The sequence below is a fragment of the Mauremys reevesii genome, linkage group 5, assembly GCF_016161935.1.
Source record: "Mauremys reevesii isolate NIE-2019 linkage group 5, ASM1616193v1, whole genome shotgun sequence".
In the NCBI taxonomy this organism is placed as follows: Eukaryota; Metazoa; Chordata; order Testudines; family Geoemydidae; genus Mauremys; species Mauremys reevesii.
The window spans coordinates 106,843,708-106,859,348 of record NC_052627.1 but is presented as its reverse complement, the minus strand read 5'-3'; the positions used below and the strand labels follow the sequence as shown (position 1 = coordinate 106,859,348).

Below are 15,641 nucleotides of genomic sequence, written 5' to 3'. Positions count from 1 at the left end.
AGCAGAGCAGCCTTCAGCATTCCATCTCTACACCAGAATAGATACCTGATTTATTTTTGCAAAATAATGGTTGCAGCATTCTTTCTACTCCAGTAGCCTCTTCACATCTTTTGTGCAGAAATGTCACAATAAAGATTGGCATATCTTCAGTAGCATTTCAAAATATTGGCCTGGAATCACTGAAAACAATAGTATAGTAATTTTTATTTCTTAATTGTAATGGCGGAAAGATAATCCATTTTAATCTTTCAGAATTAAAGCTGTTCCTACTTTGGTAGAATGAATGTTCCTCAAAAATGTAATAGTAGTACTGCTTATAAACAACACTGGTGAATAGCTAAAGTTTCTGCTTCTTTTTCACTCCCTTTTCATAGTAAACAGACCACTGAAACAGATATTAGACTGTCTAGATATTACTGCATTCTGAGCACTGAAGTGAGATGGAAGCTTCAAAAGACCATTATCTCCTTTTTTCCTCATTAAAACCGGTAAGACACGTACTTCTGGAAATGATGGTAAACTTAGATTTTCTTCACAAAGAAATTTGAACTCAAAATCTTTTCAGGTCCTTAATTTTGAGCAGAAAACTTTACTGACAGTCCAACTCGAATTGCACATACAATATATAGGACTTCAGGTACTCATTTCATGAAAAATTCATAAATGCAGATTTATTAGGTAAGGATGATCTGTTTAATACCTATCAGTGGTACATGTCATTACATTTTTTATTATAAAAAATATTTCTTCCTCTTATGTAAATTAGGTGGGCTTCAGTAAAAGAGGAAAGAAAGCCAAATAAAATTTCGATGTTGTTGCAGGAGATATGTATTGCTCATCAACTGTACCGATCTTTACTCAAAGTATTATGTAAAAATGAGTATTACACAATACAGGGTGATTTCTCTGTAAAACAGAGGTTGACACTTAAAATCCTGGGGCTGAATCCAATACAAACAAGTATCAAAAACAGCTATTTCTGACCTCTTTGTGTTAAAGCCTCTTTTATCTAGGGGTTGGAATGGTAATAAAGCTGTATAATGGCAGATGCTATGCTATTTTTGGGAGTTGTGGGGTAAAACCTAATATTTTTAGAATATCCCATTGGATAAAGGACAAATTATTACATCCTAACCTTTGGGAAATCATTTTTGAGAGGAATGCTTTATAATAAAACAAAACTTATTAGCAGAATACGTGTCTCAGTGTAAAGCTGAGCAATCCTACATATGATAAATGTGGCAAATCCAGCTTTAAGTCATGTTGCAGAATAGTTCACATTTGTCCATTAATTGCAGAGTAAACCACATTGTTAAATCACATTTTCAAAGAGCTGCATGGAACGCATTATGTTTTCATCCTGTAAAGAAGAAAAAAAAATACATGTCAGATTATCTTAAGAGTATAAAGGGAAAAAGTGGGTAGAAGTCACTAATGTTAGTTACTGACAGCAGCAACTTGTTCGGAAAAGTGATGATAAAACTTAACACTGAGACTGGTACTGATTTTAGAAAAAAATATCAAAACTATTAATAGTTACTGTAAATTAAATAAAACTGAAAAGAGCATATTAATTTCATTTGTGTTTTTGTTAATCATTCTATAAAATAGTCTACACTGTTTTGGAGGTAATCAATTAATCTTTTGACACTCTCTCTAAAAATGTCGTAACTTCATATGTGCAGTTTGAGTACAGACAATAACTTCCATATACAGTCGAACCCATTTATCTCGACCCTCTCTTAAAACTGCCAATCCTATTAAGTGTTTTAGTTTTAGAAGTGGAACTCCCTCTCTTCTTTTTTGGTGGGTTTTTCATCCCCGTTATGTCTTCTTAATCTCGCCGAACCCTAATATCTCGAGCCCGGCCCCCCTCCCCCGACCCCCCGTGTCCCCCCCCGCGCCCGGCTCCCCCCCCCCACCGCCCCCCCCCCCCCCGCCCGCCGCCCCCCCCCCCCCCCGGCTCCCGTCCCGACCCACCCCACCCACACACCCCCCGCTCCCCGCTCCCCCCAGCCCCGTTCGCGCCCGCCAGCCGCCCGCATCATCAAATCAAAAAACAAAAATCGCTAAAAAAAAAAAAAAAAAACATGCATGTCTCATATAATTTATTATCATGTTCATATAAAGAAATTAATTATTGTATTTAATGTTAATGTATTGTTATTGTATTTTTTTTTATTTATCTCTCGTTTATCTCGATCTCGATCTTTTTTGCCAGCGCACCCACAACAGATATTTGAAATTGTTGCCTGGCACAGTATATTCTCCCCCAAAAACCCTTTGGCATTATAGGGGACTATTTTGTAGATTGAAGAACAATTTAAAACTGAGTCAGCACGTGCATGCATCACTGTGTGAGCTAAACATCTTGATAATTTTCTCAAATGTATTGTTAAAATTGTTGGCTCCTCAGCTCAGATTTTTCCCCATTGGCAGTATGACATAGCAAGTGTTCTCTGATTCTACTTCTGTTTGTCGATATATTAAATAGGGAACTAATTTAATACATTTTTATTTAAACTTTTAGAGGTGTCCTTACACAGTTATCTTGCTCAGAATCATCAAAATGTACTTGTCATCCTCCACTAAATAAATATACATAATAATGGTGAAGACTCTCAGCAGTCACACTAAAACTACCCCTTATTGTCCACCTCTCAATACCTAAGAAAATAATTTGGTCTTGCATTTGCCTAAGTTTTGGACCAAAGGAAGAGTGAATTTAAGAGTAGAGAGTATTTTATGAAGAGTGCTATCTCCTAGATTGAGGTAGCTCCAGCTCCTTTTCAACTGTGATCTCTCACGTAATTAAGGCCTAAATTATTCTGGGCTTTCTTAATGGGTTAAAATCCTTGCCTTGAATTCCACCCAGAAGCTTATTGACAATAAACTCTCAGCACGAAACTCCACTTAATAAACTAGCCTATGTTCTTCTCTAGCTCTAGTTTCCAAGTGGTCTCGTCATGTAGCTAATTACCATAAACTAATCTCAAGGTGAGGGTAACTGTAGCAAGGGACATATTGGAGTGAAAATGGTGAACTTGTCTCAGCAAATGCAGCTAGAAGAAAGTGTACTTGTCCATGTCCATAACTTGGGCATCTAGGCGCAATCAAGTATCTTCCTAAAACCGCATGGATTCTGCAGCTGTATTTAACAAATGGCATTTGTACTCTCTCACTGAAGTATATTATATCTGCATAATCATATGGCTCCTTCCCCCAACCAACCAACATTATCTGTCTTATATGGATTGAATTGCAGCCAATAGATCCTCCCTCCACTCGATTATTCATTCTACTCAATGAGATCAGATGTGATAAACAGTAGTAAAATACTTCATAACAAATCCAACAACAAAACCTGTCTTCATATGATGTTCTAAACAGAATCAATAAATACCAATTATCTACCAGCAAAAAATGTCTCTACTACTAGAGTTGTGATGTTGTGTGGAAAGCTGTCCAAATTTCCTCTTTAATAATAGGATAGAACACCAGTCTTCATAATGGTAGCAAGCCCACTTTTTACCCACTGCACTGTACAGCTGTCCTACTTCTTATGGTCTTTTCTGGAAAACTTTGGGCCTGACAGCTAAATGTAGGTCTAGCCTGTGTTTTAAAAGCTTCTTTCAACACTCTTTCTCAGTTCCGAAATAGGAAATGAACAAGTGAATCTGTTCTTAGTCTTCCTATTCCATCAACATTGTGATGTTGCTTTGTACTTCAACTATAAATCAGTGGCTGTTCGAAATAATTTATTCATTCTAAGCTAACAACAATCAGATATCTTGTTAGACAACTGACGATAGTGCTAGTATAGGGTTTTAGGCCAATGCCATTAAATCTAGTGGTACTCTTGGGATCTCTTTATTATCCGTTATGCAAGACCGCTGATATATTGAAATTGTAATCAGTGCTATTGGCTTGAGAAGTTACAGGGTTTTTTAAAGTTAATAACTAGTGTAGAAGACTACTAACTACATTAGTTTCATCTATGTACAATTATCCAACTATGGCTAGTTGGCAAGTGTAGCAAACACAATTACAGTATCAACTCCTAAATTATAGAAAAGTATCAGAAAAACTGCATTTCACACTGTATGCATATTAACTAACACATTAATCTTGGTGATATGGGCTAATACACACACAAAAAACCATTTTTAAATAAAACAAGGACCTGGCACTGGCATTGGCAGTTGAAGGCTGATTTTGATCCTGCTATTCTGAAATAATTGTATTTCAGAAACACACTGTGGAAATGCAGTTACACAGAATAATTTTGCAGAAGAGAATTTCTCTCAGTTTTTGGTTCATATATGTATTGTTTTATCTCTAAAATTGATGAATAAAAGATAACAGAGTGAACCTATTATAAGAAGTAGAATGAGCAGTGAGAAATTCCATTGTTTAATAATAAAAATAGAATCTATGAAATTAAGTCTGGCTACAATACCGAAGCTAGATGTTGTACACAGTTGGAAATAAAAAAAAAAGATTGTTTGGCCAAGAGTGGTTAGATGCTTGACGTGTCATCTTCCATGTCGCCACTTGTAATTTTTAGTGTTAGCCTAAACAAAGTGTCCATATCTAACCCAAACATGCTTATCATTAAGCTCTCTTTTGAGTGATCTGAAGCTCATCAAATGTGGGTTTTAAGGAGTATGGGGAAGAACAAAACACTGAGAATATCTGCTGATAGTCTTGAAAAGCTAAATTCCAGGCATTGATGCCCAACACCCTAACAGCCGTGGCAAGATGTAGGAGATGAGTTCCCAAATTACTGGGTCCCAAAGTATGTAGGGATTTAAAGGTGGTCACTCATGCTATGAATCAGAGATGGACTATAGCTGCCCAGTGCCAACATATCTGATTACTCAGAAACAGCAATGGCTATAACAGCCTGCTTAAGCCATGAATCATTCTGGAAAAGAACCACATTGTAGTCCTTACTGCACAATCCTCCTCTATTCCTATAGATGAATTTTCCTACCTATCCACATCATTCCATCTTGTCCAGACTCCATCTGTAATTTTATACCCAGCCTTATCCAAATCTGTTAGGCACTGAGGAAATAGCAGAATTGGCATTTAATGAGAGGGAGACCATATGCCATCTGCCTACTGGTGATCAGTCTGCCTGAGCAGCCTTCCAGACATACTGAACAAGAGAAGTGACAAGATAAAACCCTACAGCACCCTATATCAGATCTCTCCAGGAAATAAAACTTACTCAGCAACACTGCAATCTTAGAAAGGAGTAGATCCACTGCAAAGAACACCATCGACACTATGGTCAGTGGTATCCAAAGCTTATCAGCCACCATGAGAAGTGCTATTAAGAATAGTACATCATTGACTAGGTCTCTATACCCTTTCACTATCTCCTTGTCTTTGATCCAACAGGAATTTCCCGTGGAATACCTAGAGATGCAAGTAAAAAAAAACAAACTGACAAAAGTCCATACCATCTTTTATATTTCCTGTGCAGCTTTTGAGATATAAGGTGTTGCTCATGGATAGACATGCTTTTCCTAGTCTTGTTTACCCATTCTATATTGCTGGCCCCCTTCTCTCATATACCAAGAGGGCAATACATTGACTCTTGTTGTTGTTTTTCCTAATCTCCTTTCCCGTATCCAAGAAAACCCAAATAGAGCTGGTATGTCCACTGAAATATACTGTACTTTACTGTATTTATTGTTAGACAGAATTGATGGTTTTAGTTTGTTATAGCCATTGACCGTTCTTTTCTCAAGAAAATCAATCTGTGAGATCTAATCAATTGTTGCTAGCCCTTTTCCCAGTTTGGATCTCAACACTTGATCTAATGTAGTTTATGACACCCTCTGTACGTACCATGCTCCTCTAATAGCTTGTAACCTTGTACCATGTACAAATAACAAGTAGCTTTGGTGTTTTCTGCAATTTTATTATGAAAAAAATAATACTTATTTTTATAAGGCTGTCTTGTCTAACTGTAGATAAATTCTTAAATAATAGCACATTCAGTTATCCTACAGTGAATAAATGTGAGTTCTGGCAGATATTTACCCATCACAAGACTCAGATAAATATTCACATAACAAACAGTTTATTGTCTACTACATGGTAGCTTTGCACAGGAAGAGAGGATGCAAACACACTAGTAGAATAGGTGAACATTAGCTTTTAAAAAACTATCACCTCTATGAATACAAATATTGTATATGTTTGCATATGTAACTGATTGTTTTGTAGAACAGTTTGCCAGACCCATTTTTTTGTAAAGGTGCCTAGAAGTGTAAGCTATATCTTTACACTCAAATCCTAATTGGTAGTACCATGTGACAACCATTTAGCCAGCTGATAGAAGTAACTAAATAGCTCACATTTATCATTACTTACTTTTTGGCAGCTTTCAATGAATTCATCTATGGTAACTACCCCATCTTTATTCTTGTCCATTTTCTGTCCAGAAAGAATAAGAACATTTGCTTAAATCATGGAAAAAATCCTACGTAAAAACACTTACTTTATTTATTACTTATTTCAGAGTTATACTGCAGGCTGGTGGCCACCCAGGTCAGGATATCATTTTGCTAGACACTACAAGTACATTCCAGTCCCTGCACAGGGAAGATAGAGTAACAAAAATAATGCGCAAAATTGTTTGCCAATCAAAACATGGGATTTTTCTTGTAGAACATCCTTTTTTGTTGTCTTGCCCTACCTGGAAAAATGTTTCCACATGTTGTCTAGGGGCGTCCTCTTTGAGAACAGGATAAGTGCATTTTCCCATCATATCATATATAGCTTTCATAATATCAAGCATTTCCTGAAGAGAAAAACATGTTTATGTAAATGTTTCTTTTGAGCATTTATACTTTAGAAGAAATATTTAAGACTGTGCCACAGTCAAATTGTGATTGAACAACTTCAGGAATGTAATGCACATGGATCACTTTGAAATTTAAATTAGCTACTGCAGCTTCCATATGTTCTACAATAGAGAGAAACAGATAAAACATCTTAAGTTACTGAAAACCCTTAAGTAGATGCAGATTTATGCTTCTGAATTTAAATGCTTTATGATATCTAAAAGTCCAATGATATTGTGGAAAGAAAGCTCCTGTGGACCAATAAGTGGAAACAAACCAAAAAAATATATATATAGCAGATGGCAATTGGGCAAAAATCACATCGCCTCCCTGTGTGTTTCCCTAGCTTTTGTAAGGTGCTTTGAGATATGTCGCTGGAAAGTGTTCTATAAGAATGATTACAAACATGTAATTCATCTGCCAGTATGCTGAATAAAATACTATATTTAAAAAAAAAAAGTTGTAATCTTTATGCAGTGTCTTGCTGAAACTGTTAGTACCAGTATAATTTACAGTAAACAGATTAGGAGCCTGATCTTGCAAAAACTTATGTTCGTGCTCACTTCACATGTGCGTTGTCCCATTGACTTTGATGAGTAAAGTTCAGCATGTACCTAGGCTTTGCAGAATAAGGCCCTTATAATAAGGAAATAATAGCATTTTAATACATTCTGTGTTAACAAAAAATTATCAGGGATAGATTTTTTTTTTAAAGTGTTCACTTGCATTTCTGGATACACATTTTTATGTACAAATACCCTACCTAGTTCTTGCAATTCTGTGGGCAAATGTAGGTACTCAAAGGCATACGCATTGTGCCTCTTCCTTAAGAAATTTGGCCAGCTATGTCATCTATGACTACTAATAAAATCTAAATTTGTGCTAGTTCTTAACTATCTTTTTTTAAAAAGTTTCTATAAAATGCATTTATTTTAACCATTTTCAGTTGGAAAGAAAATAAGTTATCTAGTTTGCTACCAAACTCAGTTTTGACAACAGTTTCTCTAAAGCTGCGTTCCTTTCAAACCAAACTCTAAGGGATACATACATGCTCTGGTTTCAGTTATTGTGGCTACAAAATGAATTCTTACCTCTTTAGTTATGTATCCATCCTTATTTATATCATACAAATTAAAAGCCCAGTTGAGTTTTTCTTCTACTGTCCCTCGGAGTAAAATTGAGAGACCCATAATGAAGTCCTAGAAAGAAAACAAAAAAAATCTAGGTAGTTTGAAGCTGAGCTGTATCTTTCTAAATATGCAACTTTTAAATCTTATACTCCAATGTGATAAATTCTCCAGTGTAATACCAGGCTGGAAAGAAGGACTGTTGCTTCGTCTTGTTTTGGGAACTAGTAGTAAAGACTGGTTTTAAAAAAAGTCCTTCCAGACTTTTTATGTAGTACTGCTAATTCATGGTGGATTGCTCTATTAATATAATACAAGCAATAATCAGTTTTGTAGCCTCCTTCTGTTAATGCATTGAATATACTCTTGTGTATGACTTAACCTTATAAAATGCTGCATGCAAGCAACTCCTTTTGACGTCAATGTGGGGAAAAAACACATCACTGTTGTGCACAGGTCCAGAACAAAATCTATGTACGTCTTAAACCCTCAATTTAGGGCTTAACTGGGACTTAAATGGCATATATGACTTACTGTGGAATGTTACATGGGTGTAACTTTCACACACAATAATAAAGATAATATTCTTAGCTCTTACACCTCTGCAGAGGTTTTCGTCAGAGGCTGGCTGCTCTATATATTGGAGCGCAAACAAAAAAAGGCAATTTTGAGAAAACTGTTCATTAGAGAAACTTAACTTTATTTGTACCCCCTCTATACAGAGATAATTGTACATTAAAATATTGTAGCGCGAGTCTACAGAAGTAAAACAACAAAATCTGACTCCATGTCTTTGATATTTGGTGGTAGATAACTCTGAGATTAACGTAGTCAGCTTTCAAAGAATAAAATTAGTCATGCTACGTTACTTCCCTAGAGGCCAAGAAGTCTAATGATTAATAGACTCGTGTTACACCAGTGCTAGAACTAGATTTGTGTTTCATAATTAATACGGTTTTATAGTAGCATGTCAACAGAGACTGGACAAAGAAGTCAAACAAACTTATTAATTGGTTGTATTTCTTTCATATTTTTATTTAATTTTCAAAGAGACTTGGTGAAACCAGGGCTTTATCTTTCCCAGGCCCTTGTCTCCTAGTTACTCCTGACCTGATTTTGTGACATCATAGTCATTGCCATAGAAATTATAACCAAACATTGTAAAGGCTCAAATTGAAATGGGAATATATCCAACAGCAGTAAAGTCCTAGAGTAGCACCAAGCCCATTGACTACAAAGGTTAAATAATTCTGTACTGACACTCGTCAGGTTTACATGTTTGTTCAAGAAAGCAGAGTTGGAAAAAAGCCAACATTTTGAGGGACACAGCCAATGGCCTTACAAAGAGGGGCTGATGCATCATGTTTTAGTGTTTTGTTTTTTTCTTCTGTATGGCCAGCACAGTTACCCTTCCAAGTACATATTGAGGACAAGATCATCTAAGGCCGCAAAGCTTTATTGAAGTCCTGTTTTTCCTGACTAGTTGGTATAGTGTGCCCTGGGGCTTGCTGATTTCCTCATCATTTCCAGTATTAGTACACTCGCCTCATGATGCATTTTAAAGTTATGAATCCTGAAAAACATTTTACTGAACTTACTTATAGCTTCAGTGACTCAGGGCTAAATCTCTGCATGGCTCTTTGAAGGCATACTGCCAACTATTAAACCATTATGCTTCAGGAAATTCAGAACAGATTTGCTCAGATAATGTTAACAATCATCATTCCCATTTCTCTGTGTGCTAAATCTTGATGGATCTTTTCCTGAACTCTGCTACGCCTAATGCTGTATTGTCAGCTTTCATGCTAGCATTTAATTCATTGCTCTGCTCCACTGAGCTTTCTCTCCTGTTTACTCCCATTTCTGGTGCTCCACCATTCCCTTGTTTGCTCCCCTTCACCGTATTCTGTCTGTACTCAAGGTACACTTCCTCGGAGGCCAAGCAGAAGCATGGATGATGACCAAATTAGCTAGCCATTTTGGGAGAGGCAGAAAAATGTTCCTCTTGCTTTATCTTCCCATCTTAAAAGTTGAGCATTCAAGGCTTAAGGGCATATTTTGGAGCACCTCCTGCATGGAGCTGAGTGCACATTGAGCCTCACGGGTGTTGAAAAGACTCAGCTCTCAGGATGTGTGTACATCTTGCAAGATCAGCCCCTGGCTTGGCCTCATATTTTCAGATCTAATACCAATGGGAATAGTAGACACTATTGTGAAAGTAAACTGGTTTTTTGGTTGGGATGTTCGCCTTTCCCTAAGGTCTAAGTCCATCTCTGAAGTGCTAATACAAACTAACCCTGATAGAAAGTTGTGACGTGTTGAATAAGAACCCCTATGCTGCGTTCTTTGCTATGTATATGCTTTCATTTCAGACAGACACAACACAGCAATCAAAGGCTAGAGGGATGAAAAAGCTGATTAATCTTTTCCATTAAAAAAAAGTACAACTTATGTTTAATATTGTACATTTTTTAGCCTGCTCTTGCCAATCTTCACTGTATATATTATTTGTTTATGTAGATTTCAGTCTAAAAACTTACAAATGTGAGGATGCCTATCCAAACTCTGGGTGCCCCTGACATTCATAATATATGTGTTCAAAATATGTCACCCAAAACGCAGCATTTCTTCTGCTTGACCTTTCATCCATCATTTGTTCATGGGAACCAATCCAGTTTAAAATTTCTTATTATTTTTATTTAAATTCTGTGTGTGCAATTTAGTGCTTTGGGAAGCAACCACGTTATGAGTGCTGGAACCTGAAATCCGTTATTTATCCACATAAGGCGGAATACAGGCACCCTGTGCCCTTGAGAAACTATTTTGGTAAGAAGAAAATATCTCTCTCTGCCTTCTTGGGTTTTCAATTAATGCCCACCCCATTTGCAGATAGTTTTAGCATGGTGACAGAGCCAAAGTGCCAGCTGCCACTGTGGGCTTTGTGAGGTGAACCACTGGGAAATGGATGAATACAATCTATAGGCCACCAAACAAGTTCCTTTTGTGTATGATCCACAGACAGACCCTTGGAGCCAATTCTGAAGCCATTCCATGCACTTACTTTTTTGAATACAATGGCTTTTTATTAGTAATATTAAGTGCCAGTGTTGCATTTGGCCCTGAACAAGACACAGAGAACACATGATTAGGCGCTTTACTTTTCAGTTCCCTAATTTTGAGTTTTATGTTAGTACTCTATTAAGGTTGTTAATTAATTAGTTCTCCTCAAGGACTAACTGAGACAAAAGCAATCAGAAAGTCATTGACAACTTTGTTAAGAGATACTTAATCATCCTTGAACAAACAAATAAAAGTCACGTTACTCACAGATCACAACCAAAGGCTTTAAACAGCTCTTTTGCAGAAGTTAGATGTATGCAGGTAGGGTTAGCTCCACAAAGGAACTAACTTTTAAGTACCCTATACAGTATATGGGGAGCGATAGGTTCATAAGCATGGGAGCCATAAAAGCCAGCATGCTGCGCTACCTAAGTTTTGACAAGAGAGGTGTGGTCTAAGCCCGCCACTCTCAGGGTGATAGGCCCCTAACTCCAGAGCTTCTCATCCATAATCACTCTCCTGGAGTTTGGCCTGTTACCAGTGTTTAATTTATGCCAGGGCTTCGGGGCTGAGCCCCGGCACCTCTAAGCTTGGCAGTTCATAGCCCCGGCACCTCTGGGCTTATCGCAGCAGTTATGGAAGTTTAAAAAAAATTGCTTTACCCTGGCACCTAATTGCTTGAGCCCAGCACCTCTTGCCATACAAATAGAGCACTGCGCATGAGCTGTTTTTTTGTTTGATTGATTTGGGGGGGGGGGGTTTGCAAGAAATGGAGGCGGCAGCAGCTCCCATACAGATTTTAACCCAGTGGTTAGGGCATTCACTCAGGATGTGGGAAATTCAGGTTCAAGACCTCCCACCCCGCCCCACAATGTAGAGAAGGGATTTGAATTTGGGTGTCTCATCTCTTAGATAAGCGCCCTAACCCATGGGTTATGAGGTATGCTGGGATAGCACACACTCAGTCTCACTTAATTTCTGGTGTGGGGGTGTCTTCTGTTGACACAGTTCCATGGTAATTAACTATGCAAGAAGCCAAAGAGAGAGTCAGAATCATTCTATAGGCCAATGGTTTGTGCATTTGCCTCAGAGATGAGAAACCCAAATTCAGAGCCTTTTTCTACAGCTGGCAAAGATAGGATTAGAATCTGGCTCTCCCACATTCTGGGTAAGTGTCCCAAGTACTAGGCTAAGGTTCTGTGAGGGCTGCCTCTTTCTTCCCATCACCTCCAGCAATTTTGTGAGCATTTAGCCCTGCTCTGAGCACACATAACAGATCAGCCCCTGCATATGAGATAGGCAATGGAAGCCTACTTTGAGGAGCCCACTGGGGCTAAAATGTGAGGGAGGCACCTAGATTGAGGCAGCAGTGCCCATGCTCTCCGGCAAAAATGTATGCACCTACAGGATTAGGCAGCAGATGAGTGGATGCTTGGAGAATCTCACTTAAGGCTATGTCTGCACTTAGAGTACAAACACTGCACACACACCCTAGCATGGGTATAAATAGCAATGTAAATGGTGACACACTGCTTAGAGGAGCAGAGTAAAGATACACCAGCACCTACAGGTATGTACCCTACACAGCTCTCTACTCATCCAAGCTGTGCCTCCAATGTCTACGCTGCTATTTTTAGCAGTGTAATGCCCCACTGCCTCCTCAGTGCCAGAGCTTTTTCTGCTGCCTCCCCCTGCCCTGCCTCACCAGAGCCTTTCACTGCAGTGTCCAGCTACACATACCCTACCAACCGCCACCAGTGTAGACCAGGCCTCTGGGCATCCAAAATTACCTAACCTAAATCTTTTTGTTTTTTTGGCTTTTCGATACTTACCGGCAGTGAGCCAGTGATGAGTATTTTGAGGAGTCTGAGTAGTCACCACAGTTCACTGGCCCAGAGCCTGCTCAGCAGCAGCAACATCAATTGCCCATGAGGATGCTAGACATCAGTCTAGATCAGGACCACTGACTTCAATAAGCATTGACGGCAGGTCCAGATATTTGTGAGTTACAAGGGCTAAGGCACAGATTCTCCCATTGTCACATGGAATTTCTGGAATTATGGAATTAGAATTAGAAAGCCCATTTTTCAAGACCATTAGGGCAATTAGAGGCAAAACAGTCCAGAATAGAACAATCCAAACAATCAGGGCTCTTTAGGCACAGATTCACACAGAGTACTTAGGCACCTAAGTACAACATTTAGACATCACTGCTCAGAACAAACCACACAAACACTTCCACTCACCTAATCCCATAGGGTCACTAGGTGGGTAGGTGCCAAGCTTTCTTGCTGTGGGCATGGTGCACTGCTGGTGCACCACAGCTGTTGAGAGCGGCTCAAGCCAGGGTCTGTGGCCCTCTGTGCCAGGCAAACCAGTGGTGTGTCAAGTTCAGGATTCTCATGTGTCTATCCCCATCATCATCAGGCATGGGCATCATCAAAGCAAACTCAAAAAGCACACTAAAACTCAGGCGCTGCACAAAAAAACAAATGGAGGAGGTGTACCCAGTAGTTAAGACTCTATAGCCCAGTAGTTAAGTCTCTCTACTCTAAGCTGCTCCAGAGCAGGAACTTCTTGACAACTTGTCTTCAGGTCTACTTCTCAGGCTGATCCCAGGCCAGTGACTGTCCTAACCATCAGGCTCTCTGCTGATGGCTGTATTCTGCTTTGTAAAAAATTGTTAAATCATCTTTGTATAAATAAAGAAGCTGATAAGCATAGATAAAAGATTCCAGGTTCCAGTACTGCTCCAATAAATACTTTATTATTTATACAAAGTGGAACAGCTTCAACGAGAACATTAAAAGATACCCCCCCCCGCAGTTATGTGGGAAGTAGTAGACCTGGATTCAAGTCTTGCACTATAGGAGGCAAAGTAGGGATTGGAACCTAGCTGTCCCACATCCTGAGTAAGTGCTCTAACCACTAGGATACTGGAGCAGGAGGAGCACTTCCTCCAGCTGTGTTTTCTGCAGGGCCCAATCTGGTAAGTGGCCTCTGAGCACTCCTACCAGATTGGGGTCTATGGGCAAGATAGGTGGGAGCAATGCATAGTTAGTGAATCCCACCTAGGCTTAGGTATGAGGCACTGAGATGCTCAGAGGTATCAGGACTTAGATGGCTGTGCACAATCCCAGCAGCAGAAATTCAGATGCCTAGGGGAATTTTAGGTGACTAGGGCCTGAATGCCAGTGAAGCCTAAATGTTGGACTCAGACATCTAAAGGTTAATTAGGCATCTAAGTAACCCTTGTGAATCTAGTCCAAAGAGACTAATCTCAAGGAAACAGAAAGGTTAGTAAGAGGTGGTTACTTACCTGTAACTGGAGGTTCTTTGTGATGTGTGGGCCCTATTTGTATGCCAAATGTGGGTTCGCATGCATGCCATGCGCCAGAGAAGGAAGTTTTTCAGCAGCAGTGTCCTTTGACTCTTGTGGCTGCCTTATGTCACCACATGCTCCCTGCGAGGTTATAAAAGGCCATGCAGGGCGACATGCCTTTAGTCTCCCTCTTACCACATGTCATAAACAGTTAGTTAAGGTTTTTTCCTACCTGTAAAGGGTTAACAAGCAGTACCTGTGAACACCTGACCAGAGGACCAAGCAGGGACAAGAGATTTTCAAATCTCTGTGGAGGGAAGTTTTTTTTTTCCTGTTCTTTGTGTTAGAGAGTCTCTCTTGGGAGTTAAGGGAGTCCAGACATCTTAATCAAGGCCTCCCAGGTTTCTGCAATAAATTCTTCTATTCAAGCTAGTGAGTATTAGCAAGGAACAAGTATTCTTATACTTTTATTTCTGTATTTGCAATTCTGTGTTTTGCTATAGAATTTCTTTAATTCTGTACTGTTATTGCTTTTACTGAGAAAGAAGGGAGGGGGAATTCTCTCCAGAGATTAATAAGTTTAGACCCTGTGTATTGTTCCATCTTGGTATTACAGAGATAATTTATTTTTTTATATTTTATTCTTTAATAAATCTTTTCTGTTAAGGACTTGGTTGATCTTTCCTTGGGTGAATTCTCAGGGAAAGGGGAGGAGGAAGGAGGAAGGCGTCCCTCTGTAGTTGGATCCCGGTATCTCTCCTAGGAAAAGGGAGGGGGGAGGAAGCAGGGGAGAATGGTTTATTTCTCCTGGGACTAAGAACTCCATGGATTTGGGGTTCTTGGGATCCCCAAGGATTTTGGGGAAGGACTGTGTCCCAATACACGTACATTATTGGGTGGTGGCAGCTTTTACCAGATCTAAACTAGGATTTTAGTTTAAGGGAGTCCATGCAGGTCCCCATATTGGAACCCAACAGCTCTAAGTGGGGGTAAGACCTATGACACCACAGCATAGAGCATCCACAGCAGAGTGGAAGGTAGGCGGGCATTGAAATACAAATAGGGACCACACATTTTGAAGAACCTGCAGTTAGTGTCGCAATGGAGTGTGCATAGCATTCTGTAATGCAGTTAGAGATCCAACTGATGTGTGCTGCAAGGAGAGGGCCTGCCTGCTTGATCATTCTGTGATGGCAAATGACGCATAGGGAGGCATGAAAGGCACAAGTTCTGTCCATATAGAAGGCCAGTGCCCTGCAGATGTCCAGG

General features: G+C 39.3%; 2 protein-coding genes across 16 annotated transcripts in view; one reads left to right on the top strand and one right to left on the bottom strand.

Moving 5' to 3' along the window:
- PACRGL (parkin coregulated like) overlaps positions 1-490 on the top strand; it is a 32,177-nt gene extending 31,687 nt beyond the window's left edge. For 2 of the 3 annotated variants that reach the window (XM_039540968.1, XM_039540965.1), the window contains one exon: positions 375-488. The gene's annotated coding sequence lies outside the window, so the exon portion shown is untranslated. Of the gene's footprint in view, positions 1-374 lie in introns of all 3 variants that reach the window. The other variant, XM_039540967.1, reaches the window with a different exon arrangement.
- KCNIP4 (potassium voltage-gated channel interacting protein 4) overlaps positions 472-15,641 on the bottom strand; it is an 819,764-nt gene continuing 804,594 nt past the window's right edge. For 10 of the 13 annotated variants that reach the window (XM_039540958.1, XM_039540954.1, XM_039540960.1 and 7 more), the window contains 2 exons: positions 7,955-8,062; positions 6,557-6,820 (listed from right to left, as the gene is read on the bottom strand). In XM_039540958.1, coding sequence (XP_039396892.1) covers positions 6,569-6,820; positions 7,955-8,062 — 360 coding nt within the window. In that variant the 3' untranslated portion in view covers positions 6,557-6,568. Of the gene's footprint in view, positions 1,361-6,390; positions 6,454-6,556; positions 6,821-7,954; positions 8,063-15,641 lie in introns of those variants that run through there. The other 3 variants (XM_039540956.1, XM_039540955.1, XM_039540964.1) reach the window with 2 other exon arrangements.